Source organism: Pipistrellus kuhlii, unplaced genomic scaffold (genome assembly GCF_014108245.1).
Source record: "Pipistrellus kuhlii isolate mPipKuh1 unplaced genomic scaffold, mPipKuh1.p scaffold_m20_p_18, whole genome shotgun sequence".
Taxonomy (NCBI): domain Eukaryota; kingdom Metazoa; phylum Chordata; class Mammalia; order Chiroptera; family Vespertilionidae; genus Pipistrellus; species Pipistrellus kuhlii.
Window position 1 is genome coordinate 850190 of NW_023425493.1, and position 26252 is coordinate 876441.

The window sequence follows — 26252 nt, forward strand, 5'->3', positions numbered from 1 at the left end:
CGTGCCGAGTCAGCAGCTCCGGATCCAGGCTGTAGCGACAGTGGGTGCTGCCTCTGCCCGGTGCCCCGCCCGCAGCCGGAGGCTCAGCTGCAGGTGTGCCCGGGCAGTGGTCCTCCTTCCTTTCTCCCAGCTGCTCCCAGTGGCCAGGCCAGGCGCCCTCCCTGCAGGGGCATACCCGATGGGGCCCGGTGGCCCGGCGTACCAGCCACCAGCTCCTCCAAAGCTGTGAGCGGGCTGTGGGGGCCGAGGCTGAGTGCCATCTTCCAAGGCCTCAGGGGCGTTGAGCAAAGTGAGTGTCTGAAGGCAGGACCCAGCACGGCTCAGGTGGCCTGGGTTGTCAGTCTCCTCCTGCCAGACTGCTTGCTTTCTGTTGTTGACAACACGTTAACAGCGTGTGGTTTGAAGAATGACAAAGATGAGACGGTGCCCTGAGTGGAGTCCAGAGGACACAGGGTGTGTCTGCTGGGAGACGGATGACACCTGCACGGAGCCAGGCCCTCTGAGGCGCCATCCTCCCGTCCCCCCTGACACCGTGGGTGCCCCGGGTTTTCTGGAGCGGAGCCCCTGGAGTCCACAGCCAGCATCTTCCTCCCCTTAACGGGCTCTTGTCTGATTGGTTAACCCTCGCTGCTGTCTTATTGGTTAACCAGCTTGTCCCGCGGCCCCAGCTGTCAGTCACCTGCCCCGGGGCCCAGGGCTGTGAGCCTGGCCTGCAGCTCGGGCCAGACAGCTCCTGTAACAGGACCAACTGCTCACCTCGGGCTGCCCAGGGCTGCAGCCTCCTGGCCCCAGGCCCTCTGCCGTGGGCTGCTGGATGGAGCCCAGGCTTTTGCCTGCCTGGGTCACAGCACCGTCACATGTTCTGTGGGACAGGCCCCCTCAGGACCTTTCACCGTGTTCTTTTCTCCACCTCGTCCCGTCTTCCCTGCTGCCGTGAGTCTCCCCACCACCACTGCATGGCTGCCTCTCCCTGCAGAAGCCGTCCCACTGTTGCTGGAAGGAGAGAGGGGTGCCCTCGAAGCTGGCTGCCCCTGCCGTCATGGCCATGTCTTACAGCCCCTTCTCAGTCTTACAGCCCAGCGTCTCCTCACTTCCCTCCCCTCGGGTTTGGTGGGGTCCTGGGATCGTGATGACAAACCAAGACCTGAGTCACAGGACCCGCCTCCATCCCTCCCACCTCTCCAGGTGGAAGCAGGGGCTGGACACTGGTTTCTGTTTTAAAAGAAGGAGAAGGAAACAGCAAATGCAATCTGTGTCTTACAGCAGTAAGTGAACCGGCTGCGGTTGATGGGATGCTGAGTGCTTGTCCCAGGAGGGGGTCCCGGCCTGCGCCCTGCAGGGGAAGGAGCTGGGGCTGAGGCTGGGGCTGGGGCTGGAGGGTCCCGGCCCCAGGGGGGGCTGGTGGGGGCGCGGGGGACACGCGCCTCTTTCCTGATGACACGGGCGGTTTCTGTAAATCGCGCCCTCGCTGTCTGCAGCTGATGGAGAATGGGGAGTGGCGCCGGGAGGCGGAGCCTTCGTCCGTTTTTGTTCACAAGCGCTCCCTCCCGGAGGCCTTGGCTTGTGGAAGAGAAGGTCCTCTCGCCAGCGACCCTCACTGAGCCCGGTGCCCGCAGTCTCTTCACGGGCGTGTCCCTCCTGCGTTTCCTTCCTTCCTCCGAGGAGTCTCGGTGACAGTTCTCGGAAGCTCGGCCTTCGCCGGGCTCCGAGTGGCCCTTCCTGCCGCGGCACAGACACTCCTTAAGAGCGGCCTCGCCGTGGAGGCCAGGCCTGAGCAGGGCCGCCGCCTGCCGCATCCCCGTGCTCCGTCCGGTGCTCCGTCGTCACCTGCTGAAGACGGATCTGGGCACCGGAGCCCGAGGCCCCTGCAGCCTGCGTCTGGCCCGGCTCCGTGGGGCAGCCCTTTCAGGCCAGCACCTGGAAAACGTTGTTTCAGGGAGAAGCTCGGAACCTCCAGGCGGCCCTGCTTCTGGAGCGGTGAGCGATGGACCGGAGACGTAGCTGCCCGGTGGCAGGCCGGGTGCAGCTGTGGCTCTCGGTCCCTGTCCCTGCAGAATGGCCTGGGCAGGACACGCCTTTAAGTGACGGTAAAACCGCCCGCAGAGGCACTCACCATGGTGCCCGCGGCCCTGTCACCGGAAACGCGGAGGAGAAGCTGCTTAGATTTGTGTAAGAATACAGAGTGAAGACCTGCGAGGGAGGCTCTCCCTGCAGGACGAGCAAAGCCTGACTTAGCAAAGCTGAGGACCGTGGCAGGCCGTCGGCTGCAGAGGGTCCTGCCGTGCAGAACTCAGCAGCACGGCCTTCTCCCCGCGGCCGCTCCTGAGCACTGAGCTCCGTGTCTGGCCCTCGGCTGTCCGGCCGGGCCGGGGGGCCAGGTGTGTAAGAACGTGGGAGCCTGTGGGCGCGAGGGAGGAGCGTGCTGCTTGCCAAGGGGTGTCCGTTCGCAGGGCTGCCCTGCCCGGTGCCAGGCCTCAGGTGGGCCGTGGTCTGCTGCGGGCGGGGCGCTGAGCGCTGTGCTGCCTGAGCGCTTCCGGACGCGCAGGACTCAGTGGGCTGGATTTCCACCTGCATCTGAGCTGCAGCGGCCTCATCCTGTCTGACCTCATCCTCTGTCTGACCTGCAGCACTGGGTAAACGGGCACTGGACGCTGTGCTGGCGACCCGGTCCTCCTCGGTTGAATGGAAAACTGTCCCCGTTTTTGTACAATCCGCAAACCGCCAGGTGGCCACGTGTTTGTAAGTGGGGACACGTCGTAGGGTGTTTTGTAAAGAAGGAGACATGCTTTTCCAGCCAGGGCCTTTGTGGAGGTAAACGAGAAGCTGTCATTGGAGCCAGATACTAGGAAAGCCTGTTGGACTTGACCTCTGAGTGGCACCCCCCCCACCCAAGGTTACCTGGGGGCGCAGACGCAGGAAGCTCTGGCTTGCAGGCGGTGCTCTGTGGTAGGACACGTTCCGAGATGTCTGCGAAGCGTGCGGGGTGTGTGTCAGTTACATGGTGCTGTGTGTGGTGGCAGTCGCCTGGCGTGCGCTGTAAACATGTCATGTCGTTCACGTGTCAGTATTTCCTGCCTCACATCCCCAACAGCCAGGTGAGTGACCCACACATCAGGGTCCCGGCCTGCCACCTGTTTTCGTGCATTCTTTGGCCTTTGTCTCGGGCGGACTCAGTGCCAAATGGGAACAGGAAACCACAGATATTTTCCACCCCAGCCGAGCGCGCCCTGCCTTCCTCCCAGCGGCCACTCCTCGGACTGCGGATAGAGTGATGGAAAACCAAATAACATTTCACAAACAAGTCACCATGTTGTTTTTGCAGGTATCAGAAATGTGTATGGGGGGTTGGACCTTTTTCTGCTTGAGCCTTGTTATTTGGTGTATAAAAATAATTAGAGTATTATAAAGAAGAGTATATATATGTAAAATTGATTTCAAAGAGGAAGGGAAACGGGGAGAGAGATGTAAACATCAGTGATGAGAGAGAACCATTGATTGGCTGCCTCCTGCACGCCCCCTACTGGGGACCAAGTCTGCAATGGAGGCATGTGCCCTCAACGGGAATTGAGCCGTTAACCTCCTGGTTCATAGGTGGATGCTCAGCCACTGAGCACGCTGGCCGGGCTGATTTATACTTTCTTTGCCCTGACCTACCTGCTGTTAAAACTGTGCTACTTCTTTTTGAACTTTAATATATATGCATCCATGGAACTTACTTTGTGTTTTGGATAGAATGGAGGAAAAAAGTTCTGTGTTTTAGTTTTTTTAAACTTGATGTAACTGAGCATCTCCCCATGTTACCAGATATCTCGATCAGCGTGACCTGGCGGTGGTGTAAGGTTTCGTGTGCGGGGTGCCAAGATGTGTGTGGCCAGTCCCTCCGCCGTCCGGGCTGACCAGGCAGGTTCTCATTGGCTCTGTGTGACGGATGTCTGTGTCAGTTACTGTATTCCTTTAGTTATTTCGTTGGAACACGCTGCCAGAACTTGAATTATTGGTGAAAAGGATGAATGTGTTTACGCTCTTGCCTAATTGTGGCAGATCCCTGGGGCTTGCTGCTGGGACAGCAGGTTCCTGGCTCCGAGCTGCCGGGGTGGTCAGAGCTGGGTGTTCCTTGCTTTGTTGGGGGTGTGTGCGTGTGTGTTCTTTTCTCACTCCGTCCTTTTTATATGTTCCTCATGTTTCTCGTGTAGAAAGAAGAACCTGTGCTGTATTGTATTTTCTAACCTCACTCCCACTGGGAAAAGCCAGCCCTGGCGTCTGTTCCATTTCAGTAGGAAACTTCAAACACAGCGCCCACGCGCAGACAGTGCGGGGACCTGGGAGGACCTGGGACAGAGCCGGGGGAGCGGGAGGGGAGCATCGTGGCTGATCACCAGCCTGCCGCCGTCAGGAGGCTCAGACTTCCCGCGGCTCCCAGTTCTGTGGAGAAGGCCAAGCTACTGCTTTCTTCTGCCCACTCCTCAGCGCGGCCTCCCCAGCCTCCACAGCTGAGGCCCGCTGGGAACCAGGATGGGGGCCGGGGAGAGGGAAGGGGATGGGTGCCAAGGTGCTCCCAGGAGCTTCCGTCCGGGTCTCCCGGACGAGGAGTCCCTGGGATGTGTCCGCAGGGCTTGGCTGGTAACCAGTAATGCGAGCTGCTGCCTTTCTTACTGTCTTTGCTGCTGCGAGAATGACTTTTGTAGCCGAGGAAAGAGTTGTGTGACAGGGTCTCTCTCCCTTCTCTACCCCCCAGGCCCCATCATGGTTTCCACATGCGCCTTTAAAATATATATTAAACCTGAATCTGAACCTGAACGGGATGTGGGCTCAGTGTGCTGATTGAGGGCTTGATCCTGGGACAAGTGTACAAAGACTAACGAGATAAGCTCCTTACTCTCAACGTGTGTAGCTTAGAGGAGAGCAGTAATGTAAATAGATTTAAAAAAAAATTATAACTTTGTGTTTTTTTTTTTTTAATACATTTTATTTATTTTTTACAAAGAGGAAGGGAGAGAGATAGAGAGCTAGAAACGTCAATGAGAGAGAAACATCGACCAGCTGCCTCTTGCACACCCCCTACCGGGGATGTGCCCACAACCAATGTACATGCCCTTGATTGGAATCGAACCCGGGACCCCTCAGTCCGCAGATCGACGCTCTACCACTGAGCCAAACCGGACTCGGCCAACTTTGTGTTTTTTATTTTATTTTATTTATTATTATTATTATTATTATTATTATTATTTTTAATATATTTTATTGATTTTTTACAGAGAGGAGGAGAGAGGGATAGAGAACTAGAAACATCGATGAGAGAGAAACATCGACCAGCTGCCTCTTGCACACCCCCTACCGGGAATGTGCCCACAACCAAGGTACATGCCCTCGACCAGAATCGAACCCTGGACCTTTCAGTCCACAGGCTGAGTCTATCCACCGAGCCAAACTGGTCTCGGCCAACTTTGTATTTTTTTAAAAAATATATTTTTATTGATTTCAGAGAGGAAAGGAGAGGGAGAGAGAGTTAGACACATCAATGAGTAGAGAGAATATTTGATTGGCTGTCTCCTGCACGCCCCCTACTGGGGATCAAGCCTGCAACCCAGGTTGTGCCCTGACGGAATCGAAGCATGACCTTCTGGTTCACAGGTCAATGCTCAATCACTGAGCCATGCTGGCTGGACTCATTCTCCTTTCTGTCTTTATGAATTTCACTGCCCCCAGGGACCTTAATAAGTGCAATCTCGTGGTATTTGTCCTTCTGTGACTGCCTTGTTTATTTAGTTTAATTTCTTGAGGAATTATCTCATCGTTCGTCCACATCATAGCTTGTGTCAGGGTTTCCTCCCTTTTCAGAGTGAAGAGACATCCCGCTGTGTGCTTAGGCCTCCTTTGGTGTACCCACTCCTGTCAGCACACACCGGGCTCCCGTTGGCCTGAGTGAGTGACGCTGCTGTGAACAGTGGTGGACGGACACTGTTTCCTGCTCCCGTTCTTTGGGTTACACACGGCAGTGGGGTCCGGTGATGGCTCTCTGCTTCATTTTTAGGGGAATCGCTGTACTGTTACCGCAGTGGCCATTCTGTGTTCCCACCTGCAGTGCACAGACGCCCGATTTTCCCACATCCTCACTAACCTTGTGAGTTTTGATTTTTTTTTCTTCCTATAACAATCATCCTACTGGGTGTGAAGAGATGGCTCATTGTGGTTTTGATTGGCATTTCCTAAGGAGGAGTGGTGCTGAGCATCTTTTCATGTGCTTCTTGGCCATTTACACATATTCTTGGGAGAAATACCAGTTCTGGCCCATTTTTTAATGTTTTTTTTTTTTTTTTTTTTTTTTTGGTTGAGTTGTCGGAGTTCTTTGTGCATTCCAGATGCCAACTCCCTACCTGAGACGCGATCTGCACACATTTCCTCCCACTCCTTAGGTTGCTTTTTTACTGTGTTGCTAGTTTCCTTTGATGACAAAAGTCTTAAATTTTGAAGAAGTTCGTCATATTTAATTTTCTTTTGTTGCCTGTGAGTTTAGTATCTTGTTAAAGCAATCATTGTTGAACCTGAGTTTTAAAATTTCAACTCTTGCCCTGACCGATTTGGCTCAGTGCATAGAGCGTCGGCCTGCAGACTCAAGGGTTCCGGGTTCAATTCCTGTCAAGGGCATGTACCTTGGTTGTGGGCACATCCCCAGTGGGGTTTTGCAGGATGCAGCTGATCGATGTTTCTCTCTCATCGGTGTTTCTAACTCTATCCCTCTCCCTTCCTCTCTGTAAAAAAGTCAATAAAAAATATATTTTAAAAAATTTCAACTCTTGCCGAAACTGGTTTTGCTCAGTGGGTAGAGCGTCGGCCTGCAGGCTGAAGGGTCCCAGGTTCGATTCCAGTCAAGGGCATGTACGTTGGTTGCGGGCACATCCCCAGTGCGGGGTGTGCAAGAGGCAACTGGTCGATGTTTCTCTCTCATTGATGTTTCTAGCTTTCTATCCCTCTCCCTTCCTCTCTGTAAAAAGTCAATAAAACATAAAAAAAAAAAAATAAGTAAATAAAGATAGATTAAAAAAAGATATATGCTTAAAAAATTTCAACTCTTGTGTTTGGCCTTTGATCGAATTTGATTTACTTTTTCCATATTGTGTAAGATAAGGTTCCAGTTTCACGATTTGTTAAACCTGATTGTAATATGCGGGAGGAGCTGCGGAGAGCTCTGTCTGACCGCGCGGCTCTGGGCTGGTTCCTGGAGCTCTGCGGCAGCCGGGCAGGTTGTGGGAAGGAGGAAATCGAGGTGAGGGAGAAACACGGTATTCAGCGTGCGTCTTCATCCCCTGCCTCCACGTCTGTGCTCTGTTCACCGAAGGCTGTGGCTCACCTTCCATTGGTCTTCAGGTTGTGGTGCTCAGTGCGTGTGTGTGTGTGTGTATGTGTGTTTGTGTGCCTGTGTGTGTTTCAGCTCCTGGTCGTGGGGAGCAGCAGGCTTTCCTCCCTTCTCCGGACACCCTGCGGGGTGTTTTGAACAAAGGTGACTTGACAGATGGCTTCCCCTCCGGTGTGCCCCTAACTCGCCACAGGTTCCTGCTCCGACACTGGCGCCCGAGCCCGGTTCTGTGGGCGCAGCTGTGGGCCAGAGGGTTGGTTGCAAGCGGAGCCTGAATGTCTTTCCGGTCGATTCCAGGGGGACCCAGGTGCCTCTGTAACGGCCTGTGCCAGGAAGCTCGACAGCCGCCCCATCTCATCTCATTTCCGTCCGTTGCCGTTCTCTGTGCTCCTGGGCTGGCGACTGGCCTCAGGTTCAGGGTCGGCAGCTGCTGGGTTGGTGCCTCTGCTGCTCCTCCGTTGTTCTGGTTGGGATCCTGGGCAGGAACAGGGGAAAGGGCGAGAGGGACACTCCGGAGAAGAAAACGTAGGGGAATTTATTATACTTTCATTTTATTTTATTTTTAATCCTCACCCAAGGATACTTTTTCCATTGATCTTTAGAAAGAGAGTGGAAGGGAAGGAGGGGGAGAGTGAGAGCAAGAGAGAGAGACAGAGACAGAGAGACAGAGAGAGACACACTGTTTGCCTCCTGCAGGTGCCCTTACTGGGGCCGGGGATGGAACCTACAATTGAGATACATGCCCTTGACCAGGAGTTGAACCAGAGACCCTGCTGGCCAACTCTAACCACTAGGGCAACCAGCCAGGGCGAATTTATTGTAAATTTCCACAGGTGAAAGTTTTTTCTAAGTATAACAGAAACACATTACAAGATTAAACTATTTAACTACATCAATGTTAGAAATAAGACAAGCCCCCCAAGTCAGGGGTTCTGGTAGAATACAAAACACTGGGGAGCCAGGCAGCAAGGCAAACACACTTACTTCTGCATAGAAGGGTGCGCACATGGTCTGGGAGCACGTGCACACCTAGCGGACTGTCTGCTTGGCTTTATCATCCCTGACACACGTGGCCTGTCCTTTGCTCTTGATTGGAGCTCAGGCGCAGTCTTTCCTGATTGGCTAATTCAAGGGATTGCCCCCAGGAGAGCTGCAAGCCATGCGGCCAACATGGCGATTGCCAAGTCACGTGGTCCAAAATGGCGGCTGTCTACACTGTTCTTTGACAGAAAAGGTGACTTGTTTATTCTCACATTCAATAAATATTTTCTCCAGGGAAAATCACTGTAAAGTAAAACGACAGCCCAGCCGGCATGGCTCAATGGTGAAGTTTAAACAATGGTTGAGTTTTTGTTTTGTTTTTTTAATAATATATTTTATTGATTTTTTTTTTTACAGAGAGGAAGGGAGAGAGCTAGAGAGTTAGAAAATCGATGAGAGAGAAACATCCATCAGCTGCCTCTTACACCCCCCCCACTGGGATGTGCCCGCAGCCAAGGTACATGCCCTTGACCGGAATCGAACCCAGGACCCTTCAGTCCGCAGGTTGATGCTCTATCCACTGAGCCAAACCGGTTTTGGCCAATGGTGGAGTTTTAACAGGAGGTCACGGTTCAATTCCCAGTCAGGAAACATGCCCTGGTTGTGGGCTCCATCCCCAGTGTGGGGCATGCAGTAGGCAGCTGGTCAAAGATTCTCTCATCATTGATGCTTCTCTCCTTCTCCCTCTCTGGCCAATAAAATTATATTAAAAGTAAAATTAGCCAAAGCCGGTTTGGCTCAGTGGTAGAGCGTCAGTCTGCGGACTGAAAGGTCTCAGGTTCGTTCCGGTCAAGGCATGTACCTTGGTTGCGGGCACATCCCCGGTAGGGCGTGTGCAGGAGGCAGCTGGCCAATGTTTCTCTCTCATCAACATTTCTAGTTCTCTATCTCTCTCCCTTCCTCTCTGTTAAAAATCAATAAAATATATTAAAAAAAAGTAAAATTAAACTGGAACAATAAAAATAAATAAAGTAAAAAGGCATTTAACTGGAAAAAAACATTTGTGATATAAATAAGAAATGGCCAGGTTTCTAGACATATAAAGAGTTTTTATAAATCAATAAGAAAAAAAACAATAACCAGAAAAAGAAAAGCAGAAAGCTTTTCAGCATGTAAACATGTTTATCCTCACTTAAAATAGGCAAATTTAACAGGTAGCATTAAGTTAGATATCATTAAGGGGGAGGGGAAATGGGTGTATGGAAATCATTGATTTTTGGGGGGCTAGCTGTGGAAACCCCTTTCATGTCCCGCGTGATTCAGGGTTCCGGCTCAGGGTTCGGGTTCTGGAGAAGGCCGCACACAAATGAAAAGAGACTTTAGAAAAGATTTAATTTGGGAAATGGGGGCCAGGCAGTAGTCCAACTGTAGTGGAAGAACTGCTACTCACTCTGTCTTTTCCATCCCTTTTATTAAGATTAAAATGATAGGATACACCCACGTCCCCTAGGCAGGAAACTCCAATAAAAGCCAGTCAGTGAATTTAGGACTAACACTGGGGGCTTCTTCCACTACCCATATCTAGTAATTAGCTCTGACCCTTCACAGCAATTAAGGTTGACTAAGCCCTCTGACTCCCTGTCCACAGCTCTCTAGTATTAAAACAACGATCGGCTTCCAGCAGCTAGCTGGGCTTGTGTGTGTGTAAATTTAAAAAAATGCAGATTCGTTGCCTTAGCAAATCTATTAACGTGCATCCTACAAGTATATACGTGCACTCATGTCTAACGGCTGTTTTAGAAAAGTTAGGCACGGTGTAGATGTCCGCTGGTGGGGGAGTGATGGGCTTCCTTCATACGAGGAATACTATGCAGCTCTGAAAAAGGAGAGGCTCTTGTCTGTACCGATGGGACGATCTTCGAGACATGAGTGTTAATGAGGAGCGGACAGCACTGCCTTAGAGTCTGTGTGTGAGGAGCGTTGTCATGTGCAGTGCCCGCCTCTGCAAGGCTGTGCGTGAAATGGAAAACAGGCTGCCAAGCAGTCCAACAGAAGGCTGGGGCAAGTCAGGATAGAGACGGGCTCTGTATTCTGTACCTTTTCAGTTTTGTACCACATTGGAGGTGTTGCCTCTTGTGGCCTGGAAAGGGGTAATGGAAATAAATAGATTGTGATAACAGAGTAAGAACTACAAAAAAAGAAGCCAGACTTTCAGCTCAGGATTCAGATCAGCAACATATAATAATGAGGCCGAACGGCAGAATTCTGAGCTAGGGGAAGAATGGAGTTGTGGACAGTTTCATAAGCGTAAAAACTGTGAAACAAAGGGGCAACCGAATTACAAAACACACAGCGTCCCAGTGAACTGTCTCCGGGAAATACTGTACAAATGGAAATTAAGGGGTCTTAGCGAAGAGAATCATTTTTTAAAAATGACTTATTTATTTATTTTTGAATTTGTATACAAATTTATTTGAGCCTAACAGAGGCCACACCGGGAAGCCAGATCTCAGTAGACTGAGGTAAATGCCTCCTAAATGACTGACTTTTAACGGCAGTGTCACACCAACCATAGCAGCCCTGGGGCAGAGGGTTAGAAGGGGTCCAGGTAACACTTCCCAGCAGTTGCTGGGAGTTTGTAGATGACAAACACGGCATTTCCACGGAGCGCAGACATAATGCCGCACCCGTGACCGCACACTCCGCTCATCGACATTTAAGACTCGTTTCCCCCCAGCCAGCTCCTGGCACCGGGCTTGCCGTGTGGTGCTGAAGGGGGCTCATTCCAGGGGCAGGGCCACCGGGGTTCTGGGTAATTTGAATCACTTCCTCCCTCTGGCCCAGAGTGGGCGAGTCGCGTTCCCTGTCAACCTGTGGTCACCGTGACGACCACTGAGGTTGACGGAGCAGATATTCCGGTGGGTTGTTGGGGGTGGGGCCGGAGTGTCTAGTCAGGTTGTCGAACAGTCTCCGAAGCCGCCAGTGGGGAAGGCCGGCGCGGTTGGTTTTGATCTGAGAAGCACAAGCCTTTCCTTGGGGTGAGTGTCAGCACCACTGACACGCATTAGCACTGGGGTTACTGCAGCCCAGCCCAAGGGACCCGCAAGGGGCGTGAACGAGCCCCCTGCAGCCGCTCTCCCAGCGGCATTGAACTCGGACAGTGCAGCTCGTCTCGGAGATGCCCGCTGAGGAGGGAGTGGTTTTTATTGGACTTGTGTCTGTGTTAGGCGCTGTCTTGTGTATGTTAGCCAGCCTGAGGGATGCAGGGCACAGGTACTCACAGATGACCAGACAGTAAGGACCTGAGGGGTTGGGGCCGCTGTGGGTGGTAGATGGGTCAGCCCAGCCCTGTGTGTCCGTGGGATTCCGAAGGACCCAGGTTTCGCCTCCTAGAACTTGGAGGCAACTTGATATTTCCATCCATCTTCCTTTAAAAAAAAAAAAAAAAATCTGTCTTGCCCAGAAGTTTACTGGGCATTTCTATCAAAACACAAAATGGCACTTTTGCACAATTGTTACTCATTTTGAAGACCCTGGATCTAGAACTTCTTGGTCACGAAGGAAGCAGCAGCCAAAGCCCAGGGCTGCAGGTGCGGTGCAGGGGAAGTCTCGAACAATGGAGGAGTCCGGGGCCGCACGCTGATCATTAACCAGGATGTTTGACGGAGCGGGCACACCTCCGTGCCAATAGCAGCAGGTTACCGTGAGCAAACAGCAGCACCGGTAAGAGGAAATGACACGTCCTCCTGCACAGAGCTTCTGGTAGAAGGAAACGTGTGTGTAGACGTGCACAGACGTGACGAAAGTGCTCCGCCATTAGAAAAGAGAGACGCACCCGGTAAAAGTGTACGCAGGCTGCAAGCTCGGAGGCTCAGACAACAGGCGGACTCCCTGTTCCGGACCCGCCGGCCAGAACCTCGAGCTCCGCTCAGTGGTCCCTCTGCCCTGCTGGTGGCCTCCTTGGTGAGGGAGGTGTCTTCCAGCCTCCACCTCCTCCCTCGTGACCCTTCCCCAGGACCCTTCCCGGCTGTGTGTGTGCCTTTTAAGGGCACCTGTTGTGGGGTTAGCCCCGCCCGAAATCGAGATGATTCCGTCTAGGATCCTTTCCCTTAGCTACATCTGCACGGGCCTTTGTTCAAAGTAAGGCCCCATTCGGAGGTTCTGGAGATTAGGGCTTGTGGGCCTCTTTTGGGGGCCAGTTTAACCCACGACAGCCTGTTATTCGACCCTCCTCCCCCGCAAGTTTATGTCTGTCCCATGAACAAAACACATCCACTCCATATCGATCCATTAGCAGTGGTGTGTGAGAGGCTGCATTTCAGAAAAGTCAGAATTACAGATGGTCATCCACCTTTTTTTAAAGACAAATCTTTGGAGGTAATTGTAGGTTCACAGACCATTGTAAGAAACAATGGAACGAACCTGTGTGTCATTTACTCAGTTCCCCCAAACCCAGCCAGGGTACGACCCGATAAAGTGAAAACAGACACTTCCTCGTCGCGGGAGCCCTCACTGTCCCCTCAGCCACCCTGTCTTCTCCCGCTTCTATCCCCTCATCGTCCTGGCTTTAATTTTGTGTACTTGTATAAACATGTTTTTAATCCTCACTGGGGATATGTTTATTATTATTATTATTATTTTTATTTTTAAAGAGGGGAAGGGAGAGAGCGATGAGAGAGAAGCATTGATGTGAGAGAAGCATAGACGGGTTGCCTCCCGTTCGTGCATGGGATGATGCTCCAACCGCATTTCTTCTGTTTTCACGTACGTTTCCCTGAGGACTGCGGATGCTCATGTCTCTCCATGTGCTTGTTTGCGTCTCCGTCCCCTGGGCGAGGTGCCTCTTCTCGGCTGTTGCTCTCATTCTTGCGCACTGCTGGTCTTTTTACTGCCGAGTCTGAAATTCCTCACATAGTTCGGAGCAGCGGTCCACGGTGTGATGCCCGCCTCCCCGGAGTGGTGCCCGCCTCCCCGGAGTGGTGCCCGCCTCCCCGTGTGGTGCCCGCCTCCCTGTGTGGTGCCCGCCTCCCCCGTGTGGTGCCCGCCTCCCCCGTGTGGTGCCCTCCTCCCCGTGTGGTGCCCGCCTCCCCGTGTGGTGCCCGCCTCCCCGTGTGGTGCCCGCCTCCCCGTGTGGTGCCCGTCTCCCCGTGTGGTGCCCGCCTCCCCGTGTGGTGCCCGCCTCCCCGTGTGGTGCCCTCCTCCCCGTGTGGTGCCCGCCTCCCCGTGTGGTGCCCGCCTCCCCGTGTGGTGCCCGCCTCCCCGTGTGGTGCCCGCCTCCCCGTGTGGTGCCCGTCTCCCCGTGTGGTGCCCGCCTCCCCGTGTGGTGCCCGCCTCCCCGTGTGGTGCCCGCCTCCCCGTGTGGTGCCCGCCTCCCCGTGTGGTGCCCGTCTCCCCGTGTGGTGCCCGTCTCCCCGTGTGGTGCGTGCCTCCCCGTGTGGTGCCCGCGTCCTCGTGTGGTGCCCGTCTCCCCGTGTGGTGCCCGTCTCCCCATGTGGTGCCCGCCTCCTCGCGGGAGAGCGCCCACAGGGTTGTACTTTTGAGGACGTGCAGTGTCTCCACTTCCCGGTGGATGTACTTTTGGTGTCGGTGCTACAGAAATCTTTGCCAAACTCGAACCTGGAGACCTTCGATGCTCTTTCTTAAAAGGTTTTGTAGTTTTTATGTTTACATCAGCCCGTGTTCTGTTGGCGCTGATTTCTCTGGAAGGTGGGAGGTTTAGCTCAAGCTCACTTCTTGGCCCCTGGATGGCCGTTTCTGGAAAGTACCACTCACCCTTCCTCTCTCCCCTCCCTCCCCCCTCCTTCTTCCCTCTTTCCCCTCCCCCCTGCCCGCTTGGAGTTGCACTTGCATTTTGTCCCACCAGCTGCACATATCTGTGTGGGTCCAAAACAGAAGTTCGGCCTGTCCTCCTGGTGCTGCTTCCGTTCCCCGAGTTAACCAAAGACACTCGGCACACACACAGTGTTTCTGTAAGTCCTGCCTCCGACAGCGCTGGGCCCTCCTCACACGAGGACATTCAGTGCGGAACTCGCCAGCCCTTCCAGACCAGTGGTCGGCAAACTCATTAGTCAACAGAACCAAATATCAAAAGACAATGATTGAAATGTCTTTTGAAAGCCAGATTTTTATACTTAAAACTTCTTCTAACGCCACTTCTTCAAAATAGACTCGCCCAGGCCGTGGTATTTTGTGGAAGAGCCACACTCAAGGGGCCAAAGAGCCTCATGTGGCTTGAGAGCCGCAGTTTGCTGACCATGGCTCTAGAGGAAGATGGTCTCTTATTTTACTTTATTTTATTTTTGTCTCGGAGTTTGGAGCTCAGGGGTGCTGGTGAGTGGCGGGGAGGGAGCAGCTTGAGGGAACAGTGCTGAAGGAGGAGTGCGGCCCCTCTGCAGAGGCTGGGAGGGTGGGGGCACTGCGTTTTCAGGGGCAGCAGAGGGAGTGTGTGCTCAGGCAGCTCTCGGTTCCCGCCCCGGTGCTGGGGAGACCTGGGAGGAAATAAACCAGGTGGTCGGGTGTCCGGCTCGCACAGGGTGGTTAGTGATTGCTGGACAGACAGTGTGACAGTCCACGTTCGAGCGAGCCCAGCTGAGCTGCCCGGCCACAGTCAGTGGCCACCGTGGTGGCCAGCGTGGGAGGCCGAGCGGCCCCGTGCTCCCCTTCATCCTCTCCCTTTGAACAGGGAAGTCTCTTCCTCCTGCCCCTCGCCCAGGAGGCCTGTGGGCCGTGGCCATCCTTCCTGTGAGAGACACGCTGTCCCTGCTCAGGGAGCGCGCTGGGGCAGGCGGGTGGCTTTTGGTGTGCGCGGCCACGTGGTCTCTGCCTGGGACAAAGGACTCCGTTTTCTGGGCCCGGCCATCACTGCCCCTGCCCCTCCGGTGAGGGGAAGGAAACAGACCCCCTCAGGCACCCACCAGGCGGTGAGAGGGCTCCCAGCAGCCAGTGCTGCACAGCCGCCATCGCCTCGGTGCGGTCAGAGAGCGTGTGCGTGTGTGAGCGTGTGTGTGTGCGCGTGTGTGTGTGCGCGCGCGCGCCTTCCGAGTCTGTCCTCTGAGGCACACAGAGAAGCACCCACATATGCCGCACGAGGCTCAGAACCAGCGCCAGAGGCGGACCTCAGCCTTTCCACGGACAGATTTAACCCGGTTGTGAGCCCTCCCCTCCAGCACGAGCATCCTGCCTGTGCTGCGGGGCGTGGCTAGCTGCCAGCTGTTAGTCAGGCTGCAGAGCAGCCTTGAGCTTGGCTTCCCAGAAGGAATGAGGACCCCCCCCCCCACCACACCCCGCACGCCTTTTTGTTGTTTAAGATGACACAGAGGAACTACAGCATTTTCACTTTGGACTCTGCCTCCAGCCCCTGCCGCACGGCCCTCGGCCTCCCCACTGACCCCTCGTCTGTAACCTGCGTCGGCGTCGGTGTCAGTGGTCGGTGTTGGAGGACAGGGACGCCGAGCCGGCTCTCTGAAAGGGCTTCTCTCCACTTGCTGCCCCGCCGGCCAGGACCTGTGTGTGGGCTCCAGGGCGAGGTTTTCTTGCTCTTTTCTGCTCCAGCAGCTCACGGGTCCCCAGTTCCCTTGGGCTCAGCGGCCATTTCCCACCCAAGAACCGTTGGAGGGTCAGATTGACCTCGTGCCTGCCCTCTCCCCGGTGAAATGCCCACCAGAGTGAACGTCTGGAGAGGCCAGCCAGCCGTGCTCTGTGGGCCCCACGCTGCACCCGCAGCTCCTGTGACTGTGGTTGGCGCTGTCTATAACACCTGGGCTTCCCCGTGGCACAGGAGGAGGAGAGAGGCAGCGTGGCAAGTCGGGTGTGTGGTTAAGAATGTGACGCATTTGGAGCCGCTCGGCAGCTATCTGGCCTGGGATGTGGGGCAGGTCACGCGACCTGATCTACCTGTCAGCGCCCATGTCCCGAAGCACAGAGTGGACACCTCCAGAATCCCCAGGCACAGAATGGGCACCTCCAGAACCCCTCCCTGAGCTGGTCTGAAGATGGAAGACGGTGCGTGTGAAGTCCCCGTTTGCTGGTTCTGTGTGTCGGCTGCTCACGGCCATTCAGCTGACGGGCCCGGTGAGCTCCGTGACTGAGGGGACAGAGCCAAACGTGGAACTGTGGGAGCCGGAAGTGAGCTTCTGCTCCTGGGACTGGATTCGGTGAGATTGGCAGCTCACGGAGAAGTCCTGGGAGCCTGTGTATGTCACTGACTGTGGATCGACCAGCATTTTTCTCGTGAAGTCTGATCACTGGTGGTGTCTACACCGGACCCCCTAACGTGGCACTGGCACAGGGCACAGGGATCAGGGAGGAGGAGCTTCTGTTGGGGGAAGTGTCACCTCGTTCTTTTGACAATATCTGCATTTCCCGCTTCCTCTGTGGGGAGCCTGGCCTGCAGCACAGCAGGGTGCTGCGAGGTGGGAGGAAGTTACTGTGTTCTGAATGTCCGGTGGATACATGTGGTCTGGCAGATGGCAGAGAGGTGCCCCATAGTCTGGGGCCACTGGTCCAGGCGGCTGCTCCTCACCCCGACCTTTTAGAGCTCACCGGGAATGAGCTGGCTGGTGCGGTGGTTGCGGCCTCTGTGAAGAGTAAGGCAGCCTGTTGGCCCAGGGATGATGGTTGCCCCAAGCTTTGAGGGGAGTGTTACAGTGAGGTATACTGGCTGTGTGGGTGTCGATGCCAGTTTTAGAATCATTTCGGTCCAAAGGGACAGAAACCCTCAAGTAACAGAATTTAAACATTTGTCTCATTCTTCATTCCTCTCAGTTCTAGGACCATTTGAGTCTGGGGCTCCCCTATCTTGCTGCTTCACTACCCTTCGTTATGTGGTACTGATGCTGCGAGGGGGCTGCTTGGGCTCCGGCCATCAAGCCTCCATTCCAGCCAACAGGAAGGAGAATCAAGAGGGTGCCTTTCACCTGTAAGCAAATTCCGGAGGCTGCCACGTCACACGCCTGCTGATCTGATTGGCCGGAACTAGCACGGGCACAGAGAACTGCAAGGGAGCGCGGGCGTGCGGTCACCTGTCCCGCTACAATGCGGGCACTGAGCTCTGGGTGCACAGCTCGCTGGGGCTGCCCAAGCGGACACATACTTTAGGATGGAATCAAGGCTGAGGCTAAGAATGAGGAGGGCAGACTGCATGTTTTGAAGCTCTGAAGAGCAAAGAGGGCTGCTGGAGTTCCTGTCGGAGTGAGCCCCTGGGTGCCAAAGCCGCCAGGCTCTGGGAGGAAAGCTGGTCCTATCTGGTCCCTGCGCTCCAGGAGCTGCAGGTGACGGGGTTGGCCTGGAGCTGCTGATTGGCTATTCATTCATCTGTGTGTGCGTGTGCATGTGTGTGTGTGTGTACATGTGTGTGTGTGTGTGTGGGGTATGGCTGGGTGGTATTGTATTGTAGCTAGGAGCACACACTCAGCAATGCACTCAGCAATGCATGGTTTCTGGGGCCATTCGGGACCCCAAGACTGGATGCCAGGATGTTCCCAGGAAGCAGTGTGAGGCACCTCCCATCGCTGCTCCGTCAGGTGGTTTGACGGAATCGAGTCTGCGGTTGGAGCTTTGTTCCGTCCTGGGCACCCAGGGCCGATGGCTGGTGCTGTCGTGCCTGGGGCCGTGCTGGACACCACGCAGTCAGTGGCCTGTTTGTTAATGACAGCGATGGGACAAGAGACACTGTCGGAGAGCCATTGGCAGAGGCAGAGGCGGGAGGGCGGGGAGTCTTCTGCCCGGAACACCTGGCCTTCCTCACTTCGCGCCGGGCGGTGTGGTGTGCCTACCCACCCGCTCGGAACCGGCGCCAGCCGCCCATGCCGCGGGGAGGGAGTCCGCGCCGCGCCTGGAGCTGCTGTTTTAAGGCCTGGGCTGTGCCGTTCTCCCCTCTGACTCGGAAGCAGCGTGCTCAGCGCGGGACGGGCCACTCGGTGGGATTCTGAGGCGCCGGCAGCAGCAGGGACACGCGCGGCCTGAGCCCTCGGGGCTGAGCCACGCTCCCCGCTGTCCAGCCGGGCTCGGGCAGGCCGCAGCTCGGGGGCTGGAGGGGAGGGTCAGCGAGCGGCTGTGGGGCGCGCCTGCGTTGTTGGTGCTTTGCTTTGTTCATTCAGCCGCTTTGGGGCGGGCAGCGGGTCTTAGGCTGAGGCCCCGGAACGCACTCTGGAGCCAGTGGACGGTGCTGGCGGTCAGAGCCACCTCCTAGGAGAGCGTCATTTTGGAGAAACACTTCCTCTGCAGCGTGGGAACCCGTGTGGACCCACAGCTGTCCAGCTGGGAACTAGGCGTGGGCCTCGGACAGCCCGCTGACCGCCCGGGGGTTCCCGGATGGGAAGTCTGTACGGAAAGGCTCCAGCCGCTGCTCAGCACGTTTGGGCACAGGCACCGGCGGCTCAGTCCCCTTTGGGCCCATAGTTGCCGGCGTCTCACAGCTGGATTCTTTGAACATCATCCAGATTTAGGTTTCAGATGCCTTGAACAGGGGTGTGTGTGCGCGCGCTATTTTTTTTTTTCTTTTAGCTTTTTGATACACAGATCACCTGCCTGCCTTTAGTCGTATGAAACTGAAAAGTCCCACACATGGACTCTAATGAAGGACAGAGCAGCACCCTGTTTCTGATCCCCTCCCTCCCCGTCTCCTTCCCCATCCCTGCGGCAGCAGCAGGCTGATGGGGGGGTGCCTCCCACAGAGGAGCGGTCCTAAGCCGTCAGTGGGACATCCCCTGAGGACTCCCGGACTGTGAGAGGGCGCTGGCTGGGCTGAGGGACCCCCTCCCCTCCCCTCCCCTACCCTCCCCTCCCGTGCATGAATTTTCGTGCCCTGGGCCTCTAGTGCTTACTGTAAGTTTCCTTTGTTCAGTGTGCATTTCAGCAGCATTAGGTGCATTCTCGTTGTTAAGCAACAGATCCCCCGAACTTGACCACGTAAAACTGAAACTACCCGTTACACAGCTCTCCCTTACCCCATCCCGGGCCCGGGCACCCTCGCTCGGCATTTCCCCTCTGGCCGGGACTGCTCCAGACAGCGCGTGTAAGTGGGACCAGCTGGTGTTTGTCTTGTGACTGGAATTATTTTCAGTCTTACTTGGCCCACCCTGGAAGTTGCTTGCTCTCTCCTTTTTAGCATCCTGTAAGCTCGTAATTGCCCGCTGAAACCGGAGTCTTCATGAGTTATTTCCCTTAAGGGAACAGGACCCTCGAAGCGCCATCTCATCCCTTTGAGGAGGGCACACAGGGAAAGTGAGGGAGGCATGGGGGGCAGGGCGGAGCCGGGTGCGCACCCCCCCCCCCCCCTGTGAAAATGCAGACGTGAAGCAGGGGAGAAGCCTGTGAGAATCTGGGTGCTGCTGCCCCCCGCCAGTTTTTGTGGCCGCTTTAAAATACAAAGCCTGTGGGTTCGGCTTGGTTTGGGGCTGGCTCCTCGAAGTTGCTGTGGATATTGGTGCCGTTTGAGCCCCAGGTCACCGGTTCCCTGGGCCTGAGCAGGCCGCCCTGCTTCCTGTGATGTGCAGGGCCCGAGGCTGTGGACTGGAGCCGAAGGGACTACAGAGATAGGGTCACAGCCACGGCCTGGGCCTGCGCTGTGGGTGCTGACTCTGTTGCTATAGAGATGGGGGATGGGGGATGGGCGCTGTCCTCTGAGCGCCCATCGGCCCCTTTGTGACCGGGAGCGTCTGGCCCGCCAGCCCGCCCCCCTGGGCCTGCTTCCCACGGGGCTGCCCGCTTTGTGCCTGCGTCAGAGCGCCGCCGGGGAGAGGCCCGGTGGAGGCTCCCATTGGCTCTGGGAAGCCGTGTGGAGGGGAGGCAGGAATGACTTTCCCTCCTGTCCCCCCACTGCGACTGGACCCCGACTTCCTCCGAAGCCCTGCCTGCAGCGGACGTGCGCCCTCACTGTGCTCTCTCCCCTCCAGTCCTCCGTGTGTGCGAAGATCGTGCAGCTGCTGGGGCAGAACGAGGTGGACTACCACCACAGGCAGGTGGTCATCCTGAGCCAGGACAGCTTCTACCGCGTCCTCACCTCCGAGCAGAAGGCCAAGGCCCTCAAGGGCCAGTTCAACTTCGATCACCCGGGTGAGTGGGGGAGTGAAGGTGCTGACGCCGGGATGGCGGGAGCCGCCTGACCTCCCGCTGGAGACGGAGGCTGCTGGGCACTCTGCGGGGTTCGGGGCGCTTGCCAGCCGGCAATGCGTGGCTCCCTAATTCTGGCGGCATCTGTCCTGATGAGGGCGAGGCTGTGTGGGTGAGCCAGGCCCGGGTGAGACCTGCCCGCTGTCCTGTGTCCTTGCCGCACTGTCTGCACCCGCACTGCGCAGGCATGCCTGGGGGGGTAAGCTCCCTGATTGGCAGGAGGAAGGTGGGGGTCTGGGGTGCCTGCCTGAACACCTGGTTTTTCTGGCCCATTTTAAACAAAGCCTGTGGGTTCGACTTCATTGGGGCTGGCGTCCCCGAAGTTCAGGTTCGCTCGCTGCGCCTTCGGCGGGGGTGGGGGTGCGTACTAAGGATCGGAGCTGTGGCCCGATGCCTGCCGCTCCCGTCCTGGGTGTTCCTGGCCCCGGGGCGCTGTCCGGGCTGGCATGCCCCGGCTGCCACGCAGGGGAACACCCCTTCTCAGAGCTCAGCCTCGTGCTGAGACACAGAGCTCTCGGGATTGTAGGGCTGCCTGTGCCCGGGGCAGGAGAAGTCACTTAGAGATGAAGGACATTAACCGTCTGGTCTCCTTCAGATGCCTTTGACAATGAACTCATCTTCAAGACTCTCAAGGAGATCACCGAGGGGAAAACCGTGCAGATTCCCGTGTACGACTTTGTCTCCCATTCCCGGTGAGTGAGTGGCGCCTGGGTGTCCTCTGCACCGGGCCCGGCCCTGTCCTCCCGCCGTGCCCCGGCCCCCTCGGGGAGGGCAGTGACCGCAGCCTGTGCGCCCTGATGAGCAGGGTCTGGGAGCAGCTGGGACACGTCCGTTACCGACACCGAAGGGGATGGTCCCTGAGGAGTCGCTGGAGCTGTCTTCTGGCCCTCCCTCCCAGGGCCCTCCCTCCTTCCTTCCAGGCCTGGGGAAGCGGCCGTTGTTGGAGGAAACCGAGAGCCAGGCCCCTGAAGCCTCAGGGATGCAGGCCGAGCACCTCCCTGCAGCCCCCTGCTCCTGTCCGCTCCCCTGGCCGCCCACGGCGGTGTTTCTGCCCCAGTGAGAGCGCAGGCCGGTCAGGGGAGCCCTGTCCCCTGCCCCGGCCTCGTGGGTCTCTGCTGAGTCTGCGGAGGACCCGGGCTCCACCGAGGCTCTGGCGCTGGTCCATGGGGTTCCACCTCGGGCCGGCCGCTCAGCCGCCCGCTCTGTGCGTGCAGGAAGGAGGAGACGGTGACCGTCTACCCCGCCGACGTGGTGCTCTTCGAAGGCATCCTGGCCTTCTACTCCCAGGAGGTGCGCGACCTGTTCCAGATGAAGCTGTTCGTGGACACGGACGCGGACACCCGGCTCTCCCGCAGAGGTGCGTGCGCGGCTCCTGCCGGGCCCGGCGCCTGCCGCCCGACGCTGGGTGACACAGAGGGGACGGGTCACCGCAGCGAAAGGCTGTGAGCTCACGGACACGAGCGAGGAGGTTCGCATCCGGTTTCTCCGGAGAAACGTCTGATTGGCGGCTCAGCTCCTGTGGGTTCCCACGGCCCCTCTGTCGGTGGGGACGGAGCTGAGGGTCGGACAGCTGGGCAGGACCCCAGGGGCAGCACCCGGTGCCTCCCCCGCAGCCTGCTTCTCTGGCCCCTTGGTTTCCAGAAAGCTCTCCCGGCCCAGGCACTGTCCAGCGGCTTCAGACAAAGCCGGTTGTCTGCGCTGCGAGCCTTACCGAGTGGCCTGTGGCCTATGGTCTGGGAGCTGAGCCCAAAGGCAGCTCTGGGGCTCGGGCAGAGGGCGAGGGAGGCTGTGTGGAGGAGGGGTGGGCTCGGCTGTGGGGGGGTGGCCTGGGGCCACCCACAGGCACACGCACACACGTGAAGACGCACGGGCTGTTGGCGGGCTGTGTCACTGATCAGGGTGACAGGCACACTGTCACGGTGGGGGCGGGGCGGGGGCAGCTGGGGTGAGAGGAGAGGGCCAGCGGAGGCAGTGCCGTGGGGAGGGAATGCAAGCTGACTCAGGCCCTGGGAGACAGGAAATGACTCGCTAGCCCCTCGGCACCGAGCAGCCAGTGGCAGCTGGTTCTGCCGAGTGCCAGCCAGAGCCTCCCCCTCGGCGCCTGGGAAGTGTGCCCGGTTGAGACATTCGCAGCTGATTCATTTCTGAGGTCTGATTGCCAGAGCTGCACCGGCCCCTTTGGAGGAGCCAGCCAGGGTCCTGCCCCCGAGTGGTAGCGGGTCCACACTCCGGCAGGTGACTTCTCTCCGGGGCGGGGGGCTGGGGCGCGCTCTGACGGACAAAGCAGGGCTCCAGCCGGTTCTGAGATGCTGGCGGATCTCTTTATGGGTAATCGGGAGACCTCTGGGTTGTAGGGTTGAGACTGGCCAGGTGGGAGTCGTGGCCTTTAGTGACGGCTGCGCCCGAGCCTGACACTTCCGCGTGCACCTGCCTCCGGGCCTGGCTTGTCCTTCAGTCACACCCCACCCCCGGGTGGCTGCGGGGCCACGGTAGCCCGCACACAGGAAGGCAGCGGGAGGCACGAGGAGGGACAGCCGTGTGGACGGACCCGAGCCCTGGTTTCCCCTGTGACCTCAGGCAAACGGCTTTCACCTCTTCAGACCCCGTGCTCCATCGATGGCCGGATGGCCGGTCCTCCTGGGCTGCTTGTGGCCCAGAGGAGCTGCAGGGGATGTGAGCGCGGGACATCCGACAGTCAGTGTCGTGTGTGGGTCTGAGGCCCCTTTGCCTCAGGGGGAGGCGTCCTCCTGTGGGGATTGGCCTCAGGAGGCGGTGAGATCAGACGAGAGAGTGAGCGGGCGGTGGAGATGGAACAGGAAGTCCCTCGCTTGTCCTGGCCGTTCTGGGGGGAAGCGGGCAGGCGGCCCCTGGGGTTTTGAGGGCTTAGCTCTCAGCCCCACCTTCCCTGTCTCCCAGGGAAGGGGCTGGGTCTCTGCAGGATCTGCCATCGTGCCGCCCCCTGGCGAGTCCCTTTCTGGTGCACTGTGGGACTTCTCGGCATGCTGTTGCTCAGATCACTCTGTGCACATGGGACACAGGGCAGCCCGGGAGGGGGCGGTCAGGAGCAGCTGCCGGGCACGGGACATTCCTGCAGACTGAGTGAGCTCCTGGCTCTCCTGTGTGTCACTCCTGAGTGGGCGGGGCATCTGTTCTGGATCATGCATCCCGGAAAGAGGTCTTCCGAGGGCGCCGGTCCCACCCCCAACACCACTGGGGAGAGCCCCTGAAGGAGAAGTGACTCAGCCACCGAATTGTATTTATCATGGTCCGGCGTTGGCTGCGTGGAAGGGGCACGTGGCTTTGGAAAGGCCTAGGTGGGCCCTCGGTGGGAATGTGGGTGGATGTGCACTGTCCTGCCCTGATCCACCCCCTCCTGGCCTGGCCTGGCACAGCTGTGCAGGTCACAGAGCCGGCCAGGAGCCGGCTTTGAGACCTTGAGTTCCCACTTTGCACCAAGAGCTTGTCCGGACTTGGCACTCGACTTTCTGCGTCCCAACAGGGAGGGCACGTCCCATCCAAAGAGACTGTGCCCAGAGGCACCGGGAGGGGAGGCGAGGCGGACGGGCCTTTAGACGTTCAGTGGCCCAGCGTCGGGGGTGGAAACCACAGCCTTTTCTTGTGTTTGTGTGTGTGTGTTATGTATGTGTGCATACATGTGCTGTGGGTATCCTGCTGTCCCTTCCTGCACTGCACCCGCCCCACCTCCAGCTGCTGTGCAGGCTCCGCTCTGGGTTGGTCTGGCCACTGCCCTCAGTTCACGGTGCCCGCTGGGTCCTGAAGCTCCCTCAGCGTGTCCCCCCATAACAGCCATGAGGAAGGGCTATCACCGTCGTCAGGAAGGGAGCAGATTCAGAGGCGGGAGCGGCTGAGAGCAGAAGCCAAGGGGGGTGGGGGGAGGTGGGGGGAGCGACTTCCCGGCTCTGGAGCAGATGCAGGGGGCCGCCTGTTCCCTGCCCGTTCCCCCGCCAGCGGGTGCCGGGAGGGCTGTCAGGTGTGGGGGGTTCAGGTCTGCAGGCCTGGGCTGAGGATGTGAGCACATGTGCGTGTGTGTGTGTGTGTGTGTGTGTGTGTGCGTGTGCACACGGGCAGGGCGAGGACGGACTCCTGTCCAGGAACGTGGTCAGCTGTGTGAAAAGCTCGTCTTGTGAAACGGCTCGGGCTTGTGCCAGGCTGTGAGGAAGCTGCCAGGTGGCGTTGGCTTTGTCCCAGCCCCGATGGCCTGAGGCTCCGGCTTCCTCTCTGGCTGGCCTTCATCTGGGGACGTGGAGGACTGGTGGCCGCTGCTGTGTGTCTTGGCCGAGTCCCACCTGCAGAGCCTGCCGGAATGCCCGAGGGACAGGCCATTTCCCGGACAGCTTCTCTGGTCAGGGGGGACAGTCAGGTCATCAGGCAAGTCTGGCCGGTTAGGGAGGACTAGTTAGGGAGGACTAGTTAGGGAGGATTGGTAAGGGAGGACTGGTAGACTGGTTGGGGAGGACTGGTAAGGGAAGACTGGTAGACTGGTTGGGGAGGATTGGTTGAGGAGGACTAGTTAGGGAGGAATGGTAAGAGGACTGGTTAGGGAGAATTGGTAAGGAAGGACTGGTAGACTGGTTAGGGAGGATTGGTTAGGAAGGATTGGTTGGGGAGGACTGTTTGGGGAGGACTGTTTGGGGAGGACTGGTAAGGGAGGATTGGTTAGGGAGGTTAAGGGCCAACTCACCGCTTATTCCCTGGGCTTACCTCGGAGGAGCTGGAGGAAGTGGGGCTAGCAGTGGTACCTGCTCTGGACTGTGGTCCTGGACACTGGTCCCCTCCAGCCTAGGTCACAGCCATGACACCCCCCCCTGCTCCCATGCCCCTCCTGATCATGTGTGTCCATGTGCGTAGGTGAGTGCAAACAGGATTGTTCAGATGTGACTTTCCAGAAATCGCTCACAAGCATTCCCTGTGTTCGTTCACAGCGGCTTCACCCCACACCCGGGCCTGTGCCCTGAGGGCTGGCTGGGGGGGGGGTGCTCCCGTGTTTGGGGATGGAGCGGTGCATGTGGGGGTTGAGGAAAGATTTCACAGCTCGTGCACCAAGAATCAAAGTAACCTCTGTAGGGAGAGGCTGTTTTTTTTTTTTTTTTTGCTTGTTTTTAATTTTTTCAGTTGACTTTAGAGCGAGAGGAAGGGAGAGGAAGAGAGAGAAGCATCCATGTGAGAAACAGATCAGTTGCCTCCTGAATATGCCTTGACTGGGGATCAGCCCTGTGACCCTTTGTGCACGGGAAGAAGCCCCAAACAACTGAGCCACGTGGCCAGGGCAGAGCGGGGGGTGGGGGGGCCGGGGGAGCGCGGGGGCTGTGACACCTCACCTCTCAGCTCACTGCCGAGTTGGGGAAACAGGCCTGGGTGGCCCGTGCTGTGTGGCAGAGCCCCTGTTCAGTCCCTTCGCCGGGCAGACCCTCTCCATTTTGGACAAAGGAGTCAGTTAAAAGGTGTTCGAATGTCCCGGCATCACCCTGCCAGGAGGCAATGGGCCCGGTGAGTTTGGGTCAGTCTGGGCTGCCTCCCAGCGTTAACCCACTGTTCCCTGCACCGTGGTTTCCTCATGGCTCACCAAGTTGTTGTCTGTTTGCAAACCTGGTCATGACTGAGTGGGACAGGCCGACTCTGCAGGGCCTGGATGTGAGGGGCTGTGAGCCCGGCGAGACCAGCGGGCACAGCAGCCGAGGGTCGCTGACGGCACACAGATGCGTGGGGCAGGAGGCAGGTGGGCATTGTGCCCTCCGCCAGGAAGCCCACCACCTTGCAGGCCAGGGTTCCTCCTATTGTGAGCTCC

General features: G+C 57.3%; 1 protein-coding gene across 3 annotated transcripts in view; it reads left to right on the plus strand.

Annotated features, from left to right (window-relative positions):
• UCK2 (uridine-cytidine kinase 2) overlaps window positions 1-26252 on the plus strand; it is a 49919-nt gene that overhangs the window by 19650 nt on the left and 4017 nt on the right. For 2 of the 3 annotated variants that reach the window (XM_036442379.2, XM_036442378.2), the window contains exons 2-4: window positions 20230-20389; window positions 21042-21138; window positions 21661-21803. In XM_036442379.2, the coding sequence (XP_036298272.1) occupies window positions 20230-20389; window positions 21042-21138; window positions 21661-21803 (400 nt within the window). The remainder of the gene's footprint in view (window positions 1-20229; window positions 20390-21041; window positions 21139-21660; window positions 21804-26252) is intronic. The other variant, XM_045582934.1, reaches the window with a different exon arrangement.